The 9,651-nt window shown below is 37.8% G+C and overlaps 3 protein-coding genes across 3 annotated transcripts in view; 2 read left to right on the top strand and 1 right to left on the bottom strand.

Annotated features, from left to right (window-relative positions):
• LOC106344244 overlaps nucleotides 1-678 on the bottom strand; it is a 1,242-nt gene extending 564 nt beyond the window's left edge. Inside the window, exon 1 of the mRNA XM_013783654.1 lies at nucleotides 207-678. Coding sequence (XP_013639108.1) covers nucleotides 207-678 — 472 coding nt within the window. The remainder of the gene's footprint in view (nucleotides 1-206) is intronic.
• Nucleotides 679-1,615: 937 nt separating this feature from the next.
• On the top strand, nucleotides 1,616-5,653 carry LOC106296028 (synaptotagmin-5). Its single transcript, XM_013732070.1, has 13 exons — nucleotides 1,616-1,773; nucleotides 1,860-1,964; nucleotides 2,092-2,142; nucleotides 2,226-2,346; nucleotides 2,675-2,796; nucleotides 3,105-3,206; nucleotides 3,422-3,496; nucleotides 3,792-3,871; nucleotides 4,085-4,235; nucleotides 4,321-4,551; nucleotides 4,663-4,938; nucleotides 5,031-5,144; nucleotides 5,285-5,653. Exons 1-13 carry the CDS (start codon nucleotides 1,669-1,671, stop codon nucleotides 5,429-5,431), a joined length of 1,680 nt encoding a protein of 559 aa, XP_013587524.1. The 5' UTR covers nucleotides 1,616-1,668; the 3' UTR covers nucleotides 5,432-5,653.
• Nucleotides 5,654-5,863: 210 nt separating this feature from the next.
• LOC106294119 lies at nucleotides 5,864-7,083 on the top strand. The gene is made up of 3 exons (XM_013729723.1): nucleotides 5,864-6,106; nucleotides 6,228-6,631; nucleotides 6,808-7,083. The coding sequence occupies exons 1-3, from the start codon at nucleotides 5,961-5,963 to the stop codon at nucleotides 6,981-6,983; spliced, it is 726 nt and encodes a 241-aa protein (XP_013585177.1). The 5' UTR covers nucleotides 5,864-5,960; the 3' UTR covers nucleotides 6,984-7,083.
• The last annotated feature ends 2,568 nt before the right edge of the window (nucleotides 7,084-9,651 follow it).

Here is a 9,651-nt window from a genome sequence, read left to right on the forward strand (position 1 = left end):
ATACAAATACAAATACACTACTATACGTTTATAGTTATTAGAAAAGAGACTAGGCAGTTGTGGTATCGTACCTAAAGAGAGACTCGAGCTTCTCGACACTCTCGTTTACATCTTTGAAGCTCTTCATGCATAAACATTAGATCAAATTGTCATAAGTTTTACAAAATATCATGAAGAACAAACAAAAACCCAAGAGAGATACGTACCATTGACAAACATAAGCGCCAAACCTAGAAAAACCAATACGGAGACCATTACACAAACTTCCAATGCATAGCCATTTGTAGACTCTTTGTTCTTCTTGAGCTCACAGACGGTCTTCTCGAAACCTTGCTCCTTAAGCAGCCTGAGTTCTCTCTGAACCTCAAACACCTCCTCCGTGACTGCCACATCCCACCATTTCCATATGTGGCAGCCCCCATCATCTCTATTCTCGCACGTGTAGTACAACCTCCCTGGATCTTTTCGCGTGTAAGATGTTGCAATAGCAGCCTCACTGCCACAGTAACATCTCGTTGGGATGCCATCATCAGCCTCAGGTGGGTTGCGAACCGGCTCGCCAACAGAGAAACTACTCTGTCCTTCATCCGCGTAAAGAGCAGCCTCTGCTTCAAGAATGTACGTCATGTCGAACTCATCTGACGAAGACGACTGGCTGTACGAATAGTCTTGTCCCATGATTGGTTAAACCTGAAAGAAAACCAAGATTTTTAGTAACGAAGATGATATAAACAACAACAACCACAAATCTTTAGAAACGAGCACGGATTGAACAAACCGTAAGCAAACATGAATCACATATAAACCGTAAGCTAACACAAATAAGAACATCAAAGAAGATTGTAATTGAACGAGAATATCCGCAAATCGTTTCAAAACAAAATAGATTGAAAACCCTAAATCGAGTGAAAACCCCAAATCGATTGAAACCCTAATTTTAAAAGATAAATCGATTGAATCTTCACAACCTAACCCTAATTTGAGGAGAAGACAACAAAGAAAACAAAATCTCGACGCATAAATCTACAAAATCACCCTACGATTTACCTTCTTCTCGGGATGGATAGAATCGTCTTTGATATCGCCTTCACTCGAGACGTTTCTTTTTTCCTCGCCTTTGGTCGAAAATGAATAATTTTTTTTTATACGTACGAATGACAAAGCCGACGGACGAACCAAAACGTGCCACGTCTCTAAGGATCAACTCCGTTAAATCCTTATTTACGGATTGATCCTTGGATTATTTCGGTTAAATAATATTTCTTTATTCCGATAACCATCGGATTAGGCGCTAAGGATGCATTAAGGATCAGCGTTGCGGCTGGTCTAAACATTCAACCACAAGTTTAATTATTTTTCTTTAAATAAAACTTGTTTATGTCAAATCTCACCCTTTCCCGTGTTTCAACTATACGACGTGTCGACCGTTAATTGGTGCGGAAGATAACTCAGCCTTTTCGTTTCCGTCCGTAGGATAATATGTTAATCTCAAATTAACTTAAGACTAGTCGTCTCTCACTAATAATCCCAATCTATAATTGAAAATAATTAAAATAAAATAAAGCCTACCCTTGTTTTTAAACATTTCTTAGAAAATAAAATAATAATAATAATCACTTTTAGTCTTAAATCGATTAAGTTCGCGAAGAAGCTGAATCGAGTAGAAGAATGGGATTCATAGTGGGCCTTGTGATCGGACTAATCGTCGGAATCACAATCATCATCGGCTTTGTCAAGGCCGAGAATTATCGATCCAAGCTTCGCTCTGAACTTGTGAGCCCCACCTCTTTAACCTTTTTGAAACGATTCGCTTTCCAGATTCGTTTCAGCTCCGATTCGATTTGTCTCTTTCCTCGTAGGCGAATACGGTGGCTGCTTTCGCGAGGATGACGGTGGAGGATTCGAGGAAGCTTTTGCCTGCTGAGTTTTATCCTTCCTGGGTCGTCTTCTCCGAGCGTCAGAAGTTAAGTTTCCTCAATTTCATTTTCTTTCGCAAAAGCTTCTTCCTTTTTGTGAATTGGTTGGAGAATAGATTGAGCCTGTTCATAGTGCTGATCCTAAGTTGCTTTTTGGCATTTTTGTTTACTTCAGTTGACGTGGCTGAACCATCACTTGACAAAGATCTGGCCTTATGTTGACGAGGTATGTCAGGATCATTGAGTGAGAAAGATGTAATCATTATATTGTTTCTGATGGAGTTTTTTTTTTTTTTTTTTTTTTTTTAGGCAGCGTCGGAGCTTATAAAGGCATCCGTGGAGCCTGTTCTCGAGCAATATAGACCTGCCATTGTCGCCTCCTTGACATTTTCTAAGCTTACTCTCGGCACCGTGGCGCCTCAGTTTACAGGTTTGCTTTGTTCCTTCCTGTTTTGATATGTAAAGTGCAACTTGAATCATGTTGAATTGGCGCTTGTTTTTTAACTTGGTTTAGTGCAGTCCATCTTCTGGTTTCATTCCTAGTCAAGATTAATTTTTGTTTTCACGCGTCTCCACTTTGTAGCCTGTGTGTCTGTGATAGTAAGTGATTTCATGTATGCTAGTGAATAAACATATGAGAAGTGGATTTACTGGAAAATTAATTAGTAATTAGCAAAGGAGGTCCCATAATCTCAAAACTAATATTAAGATTTGCTTTGGAATTAATGAGTCTGCTTCTGCTCCTTGGTGTTCTTTAGGTGTTTCCATTGTCGAAGGTGATAAAAATGGTATGACCATGGAACTTGATATGAATTGGGATGGAAATCCAAACATAGTACTTGGCATCAAGACCTTAGTTGGTGTATCTCTTCCAGTTCAGGTACGGGACATGTGTTTTATGCCTGCCTTCAGTTGCTTGTTTTTATATATTTGCTTGAGATCTAGTAAACAAACATTTTAAGCTTTAACGAAACGTTTTAGAGTCTGGGGATAAGTTAACTAAAGGGTAGCTACTGTGATTTTCTAGAAGTTCATCCTGGGAAATAATTTATGCGGAAGTAAATGACTTTGTAGTACTTGTTAGACTTTCTGACTTGCAAAACCTGTGAAGGAAATACTAATTTCTTATATGTGTGGTTTCAGGCTGATAAGCTGACTGCAACTGATGTTTTATTATCTGTTTTCTAGGTGAAAAATATTGGATTCACTGGTGTTTTCAGGCTGATTTTTAGGCCACTGGTTGATGAATTTCCTTGCTTTGGAGCTGTCAGTGTTTCTCTTAGAGAAAAGGTTGGTGCCCTCTGAAACTTTTGAAGCTGTCTCTGTAATTGACTAAGAGTTCATAACTGTTTTTGTTACTTTTCCTTAATGTTTTTGTGTCCTTGTCCATGCATGCCTGAGCATACTTGTTTGTGTGTTTGATATTAGAAAGTCATGTTGACACAAAATCGCCAGCTGGAAATGCGTCTGTCGTTTAGCTTAAAACATCCAATTCTTTATTGCAGAAAAAGTTGGACTTCACCCTTAAGGTCGTTGGAGGTGACATTTCAGCAATCCCTGGACTTTCTGATGCTATTGAGGTTTGGCCTACTGTTTTTTTTCTCTCCTGGTGTTGCCCACCAGTTATCACAATAGCATATTAGCATTCATTTGTTACTAAATGAACACATTTTCAACTAGTGCCAAGAACCTTTTTAAGACATGAACTTTGTTTGATTGATTTTTTTTGTAATCATAGTCTACATTCCTAGTTTTCTATTCCTTTTCCATCTTAGTTTCTTAACCAGCGCTCAATATGAGCAATGCTGTAATCTTTAAGATGCTCCTTTATGCACTGGGGCCTATGACGCTTACCAGTAAGTTGATATGCAACAGGAAACAATACGAGATGCCGTGGAAGATTCAATCACATGGCCTGTTCGGAAGGTCATACCGATTTTGCCTGGTGATTATAGGTACACCTCTGATTAAAAGACATGAAGTTGAACCGTTGACGTAATATATATATATTTTTTTATAGAGGGTTTAAGCCATGCTCAACTTATTTTTTTCCTTTTCAACTTACTTGCTGCTGTGGTATAGCACTATCTAGATGTCACTGCAAAATGAAGTTGTTTGCCTTTCTAGTTTCGGATTTCTGTTTACGCTATTCTGTGTTCCTTTCCCAGTGATCTAGAGCTAAAGCCTGTTGGAATGTTGGAGGTGAAGCTTGTTCAAGCGAAGAACTTGACCAACAAAGATCTAGTGGGAAAATCGGACCCCTTCGCTAAAATGTTTATACGCCCTTTGCGAGAGAAGACTCAAAGAAGCAAGACAATCGTAAGTAGTTCATTTGATTCTTTCTTTTTTCTTGCTTAACTTACTACAATGATTTGATTGATACTTATTCCATGTGTTCCATCAGAACAATGACCTGAATCCCATCTGGAATGAGCATTTTGAATTTGTTGTGGAAGACGCATCAACCCAACATTTGGTGGTTAGAGTATATGATGACGAGGGTGTACAGGCATCTGAGCTTCTTGGTTGTGCCCAAATCCGACTTTGTGAACTTGAACCTGGTAAAGTGAAAGACGTCTGGTTGAAGCTGGTCAAAGATTTAGAGATCCAAAGAGATAACAAGAACCGTGGAGAGGTTAGATAAGCTAATAAAAGCTCCTCATATATAATCGTCATAACCTATAAATCCTGTGATTATTTGTCATGGCTAATGATTACACGTCGTTATTGATTCACTCTAACTTAGGTTCACCTTGAGCTACTATATGTTCCTTTCGGTGCGGGAAACGGCGTAAATCCCTTCACATCTTCATCGATGACTTCCTTAGAAAAGGTGCTCAAGAATGATACAGCAGAAGAAGTGAATGCATCATCGCGTAAAAGAAAAGATGTCATCGTAAGAGGAGTGCTCTCTGTGACAGTGATATCTGCAGAAGAGATACCCATACAAGATCTGATGGGGAAAGCTGATCCATTTGTCGTTCTCTCCATGAAGAAATCAGGTGCTAAGAGCAAAACTCGGGTACGATCGCTTAATCTTAGCATCAAAGAGTTTATCCAAGTTATCAATGCTTCATCCTTAAAATCTAACTAATTGTAAGTTTGCTTCACCAGGTTGTCAATGACAGCTTAAACCCGGTTTGGAACCAGACTTTTGATTTTGTAGTTGAAGACGGGTTACACGATATGCTAGTTCTTGAAGTTTGGGACCATGACACCTTTGGAAAGGTAAAACCGAACCGACGCACACTTAAGTCTTACGTAACGACCTTGATTGCGCTGCCTCGCATCAGATGGATGTTTTTTTCTCGCTTGGTTTACTGTTATTGTGTTGACAAATAAACGTTGTGGCTTTACTTGACATGTAGGACTACATTGGGAGATGCATTTTGACCTTGACAAGGGTTATAATGGAAGAGGAATACACAGACTGGTTCGAGTTAGACGAATCCAAAGCGGGCAAGCTGCAGCTGCATCTCAAGTGGTTGGCTCAATCTATTTATCGCGACTCCTAAGTTTGTTTACTCAAACACACATATTTGGAGGATTCTCAACTTCAGATGTACATTGTGTCTAGTAGCCTCAAACGTATTTGTTCTGTCAAACAGAGATGAGTTTGTGCATGTAGCTGAGAAAGCTAGAGACATGGAAATGAGTTCCCCTGTTTTGTGAAAACCCTAGTCAATAATTTTGTTACTTGCTTTAAAAGGAAACAAGAAACATCCACTCGAGTATCATAAGAGTTTTGCTAATACCGGAAGCCATAAATAAATTATTTCCTACGTTTTAATAGAAGCTCATAAAAGTCTACACGTATATCTTAACAGGTTTCTGAATCTGTTGACACATCTTGACAAAACATTTTTGACAAGTTCTTGTATATATCCTAGTAAGCCACGCACACTCGGTGACAACAGCACCATATGCCACATGTCACAGTCCATGCACATGTTTCATCTCTTTATATTAAGACGAGATGTTTGTCTTCTTCACTATCAGACTGAATAAGGAGAGAGAGAAGAGGAAGAGAATCAATTTTGTTCAATGGAGAAGGCAGTCCATTTGTCAACGAAAGCTGGACCAGAGGTTCCAGGAGAGCCAACGAAGATGGGAACCTCCATGGTTGACTCGGCTGCTGCAGCTGTACAAAGCTTCACTCCGATTAACCAAATCCACCAACATCTCTGCGCGTACTATTTTTAGAAACTATCCTTGTTTTCATCACTTTTACGTACATGCATGGATGAAATTCGAGTTTCTTTTTTCTTTCACCAATAAAAAAACTTAAACAGCCTTTTTGCCTTATGTTAGGTTTCATTTCTATGCATATGACATGACTCGACAAGTGGAGGCACATCATTTCTGCGGTCACATCAACGAGGACATGCGTCAGTGTCTGATCTACGACGGTCCTGATGCCAACGCTCGTCTGATCGGCTTGGAGTACATAGTGTCAGAGAAGCTTTTCATGACGTTGCCTGATGACGAGAAGAAGCTTTGGCACACTCACGAGTGGGAGGTCAAAGGAGGGTTCCTGTTCATGCCCGGTGTTCCCGAGCCAATCCAACGCCAAGATCTCGAGAAAGTTGCCAAAACTTATGGAAAAGTTTACCATTTCTGGCAAGTCGATTTGGGGCATGAGCTCCCCATTGGTTTGCCTAATATTATGATGGCTGTTACTCGCGACGGACAACTTTACCCCGAGATGGTCAAGGGTAAATCGGTCATTTAGTTTATTGGTTTGAGTACTAGTGTGTGTGTGTCATGTTAGGAATCACGTATATGAACCTATAGTATACAAGAACATGGTAGATTCATATTCAAAATATTAAAAATTTGAATGAATATTGTGTGACTTTTAATGAATGTGTGGTGGTGGATGAATATGCAGAGACGGAGAAAAAGTTTGGGATATCGATAGATAAAGAGAGAGAGTCAAGGGCTTATATGACTGGACCAGACCATGGGATCCATCCCTTGGCGAATGGAGGTGGCAAAGGGCTGAAGTTGGAGGTGCGAGAGGTTGACATCAAGCCTGTAGAGTCTGTTCCAAGAGTCTTTGTCTAAGTTAGTTAAAGAGAGAGGGATCTCTTAAGAGAATAATAAATAAAGAAGCGATCGACCTTTGCTTTTGTTAAGTATAGTCCTCGATCATGTGTATTAAGCTGTAAAAGACACTTGAAATAGTATATGTAGTGTTCTTACTTTTGTCTTGATGACTCGTAGAGGATCCTGTTTATAAATCTATCATCCAGTTTAAAGCTAATATGATCCGAAGAAACAAAGCAAAAAGTTCATATTATATAAGGGGATGCATATTAATAGGGAAACGTTCCCGGATGATCATCTGTGCATCTTCTTGGTTGAAAACCAATGCCCTGGTCAATTGCAACTACCATAACGCATTACCTGGTAGTGTTCAGGCTGATTTTGATAGCCTAAGTTGCGACATTGCGCTATGGTCATTCCATGGAAAACAACAACACTTATGTAAGAATCCAACAAGGGGATACCAACAATGCAGGGTGAGGTAAGGGCTGTTCGTTTTTCCATCTACCATTTTCATCCGGCTGCTCCATCTACGTGATCCATCCTTCCATCTACCATTTTCATCCGGCTGCTCCATCTACGTCATCCATCCAAATGAGTTATCCAGATTTTATGAGCTGTTCGTTTCCCATCTAGATATGGTAAACAAACTACAAATATACTCCTCTTTTGATTTAATCATATATTTGATATTAATTTTAACTATACTAATTTTTATTATTTAGTATAAAATATATTTACACTAAATTATTTTAAAATTATCATTGCACATTTATAAATATTTTTTTCATATAATTTTTTTTTTAATTTATATTTGCAATAAAATTTAAGTACAACTATACTTTTAATAAAACTCAAAATAGAAACTCAAATTTGAATACTTCCAAACAATTCAAAAAGAAAACTCAAATTTAATAAAACTAAAATTTAAAAGATGAAAGCAATGGTGAGCATCATGTACTCAAATTTTGCAGTTTTAGCGGAAAAAATATATTTTTGCGGTTTTGGCGGAAAAATTCATTTTTGCAGCTTTGGCGAGAAAATGCCTTATTGCGATTTTGGCAGTAAAATGCGTTTTTACGATTTTGGCGAGAAATCACATTTTACGGTTTTGGCAGAAAATCACATTTTGGTGAGAAAACGCGTTTTTGTGGTTTTGGCGGAAAACACATTTTTGCGGTTTTGGCGGGAAAATGCAATTTTACGGTTTTGGCGGAAAATTATGTTTTTGCAGTTTTGGCGGGAAACACATTTTTGTGGTTTTGGCGGGAAAATCGCGTTTTAACGGTTTTAGCAGAAAAACATGTTTTTGCGGTTTTGGCGGGAAAACACGTTTTTGCGGGAAAACACATTTTTGCGGTTAGGAAACACGTTTTGCGGTTTTGGCGGGAAAACACGTTTTTGCGGCTTTGTGGAAAAACACTTTTTTGCGGTTTTATGGAAAAACGAATTTTTGCGGTTTTGTGGGAAATCTTGTTTTTGCAGTTTTTGCGGGAAAACATGTTTTGATGTGAATTTTTATGGTTTTGACGGGAAAATCTATTTTGGTGGGCAAGTACATTTTTACGAGAAAATTGCGATTTTGGCGAAAAATTGTGTTTTGTGATTTTTGCGAAAAAACACATTTTGCATTTTGGTGGAAAAATAATTTTTTTTGCGGTTTTGTTGTTTTTTATGAGTGATAAAATGATATTAGGTTTGAGTTTATAATTTGTTTATTATATGGGGTATAATAGACATTATACCATTTTGACAAACTCATCTCCATCCAGATGATCTAATTTGGATCAACCTGATTTTCAAAATTAAGTCTAAATTTTTAAAATTCATTCAGATCAATCATCCAGATGATTTGTAATTTTAATGTTTAATCGAACAAAGAAACGAACAGGCCGTAGTGTATTAAATGAATCAGTTGTTAGAGACGGCCGAGTCATAACAGCTGCGTTTGATATATTTTCTCTGGTTGTAGGCAGTTGTAATGACACGAGACTTTAAAAAAAAACCATGCGAGCTTCCACGCGATGCCATAAACCTGCCAAACTCTTATACACATTCGAACCGCTCTAACCAAAGAATGTAAGTAACTTTTGTATAATTTTTTTGGGCTAACGTAAATTATGTTAAATTTAGATGATCATGATATATGTTGATTTTTTTTTTGATGCTTACGGTTAAAATTATTTTTTTTGGGTTTGTTACGGTTTAGTATAACCATTCAAATTGATTTAATATAATAAGAATAAATAAATCATTCAAATTCTAAGTAAATTTGTGGTCAAAAGAAAAATAAATCTATCAGATCATATAATTAAGGGATGTAGAATTTGAAAAAAAAAATTGAAAGATTTGTTATAAACCATTTAGTGATCGACCCATTTATCAGCCCGTGTAGCAAGACGGGCCAAACCCATCCGCATGATCATACTGGCACCTATCTACTCTTGTGTTTATCTACATTATAGTTGGTGTTTATCTTACGTATTGCTAGTCATTATCTAGTTAAGGATAAGTACGATCTCATGTTGACCCAGTACTTAGACCGTCATTACCATATGTATATAAAGACCAGTTGGTCGACCTAATAATACACACAAGTTCCCCTCTTCATTCATAACACGTTATCAGCAAGACCTTGTCTCTAAATCCTTCCAAAAATCCACCACCCATAAATCAGAAACCAAAC

Source organism: Brassica oleracea, chromosome C5, assembly GCF_000695525.1.
Source record: "Brassica oleracea var. oleracea cultivar TO1000 chromosome C5, BOL, whole genome shotgun sequence".
In the NCBI taxonomy this organism is placed as follows: Eukaryota; Viridiplantae; Streptophyta; class Magnoliopsida; order Brassicales; family Brassicaceae; genus Brassica; species Brassica oleracea.

Coding starts and splice junctions, on each gene's coding strand:
- LOC106296028 (XM_013732070.1), top strand. CDS start 1,669: ATGGGATTCATAGTGGGCCTTGTGATCGGACTAATCGTCGGAATCACA. Junction 3,207..3,421: donor GTGTTTCTCTTAGAGAAAAG/GTTGGTGCCCTC, acceptor TCTTTATTGCAG/AAAAAGTTGGACTTCACCCT. Junction 5,145..5,284: donor ACCATGACACCTTTGGAAAG/GTAAAACCGAAC, acceptor CTTGACATGTAG/GACTACATTGGGAGATGCAT.
- LOC106294119 (XM_013729723.1), top strand. CDS start 5,961: ATGGAGAAGGCAGTCCATTTGTCAACGAAAGCTGGACCAGAGGTTCCA. Junction 6,107..6,227: donor ATCCACCAACATCTCTGCGC/GTACTATTTTTA, acceptor GCCTTATGTTAG/GTTTCATTTCTATGCATATG. Junction 6,632..6,807: donor TTACCCCGAGATGGTCAAGG/GTAAATCGGTCA, acceptor ATGAATATGCAG/AGACGGAGAAAAAGTTTGGG.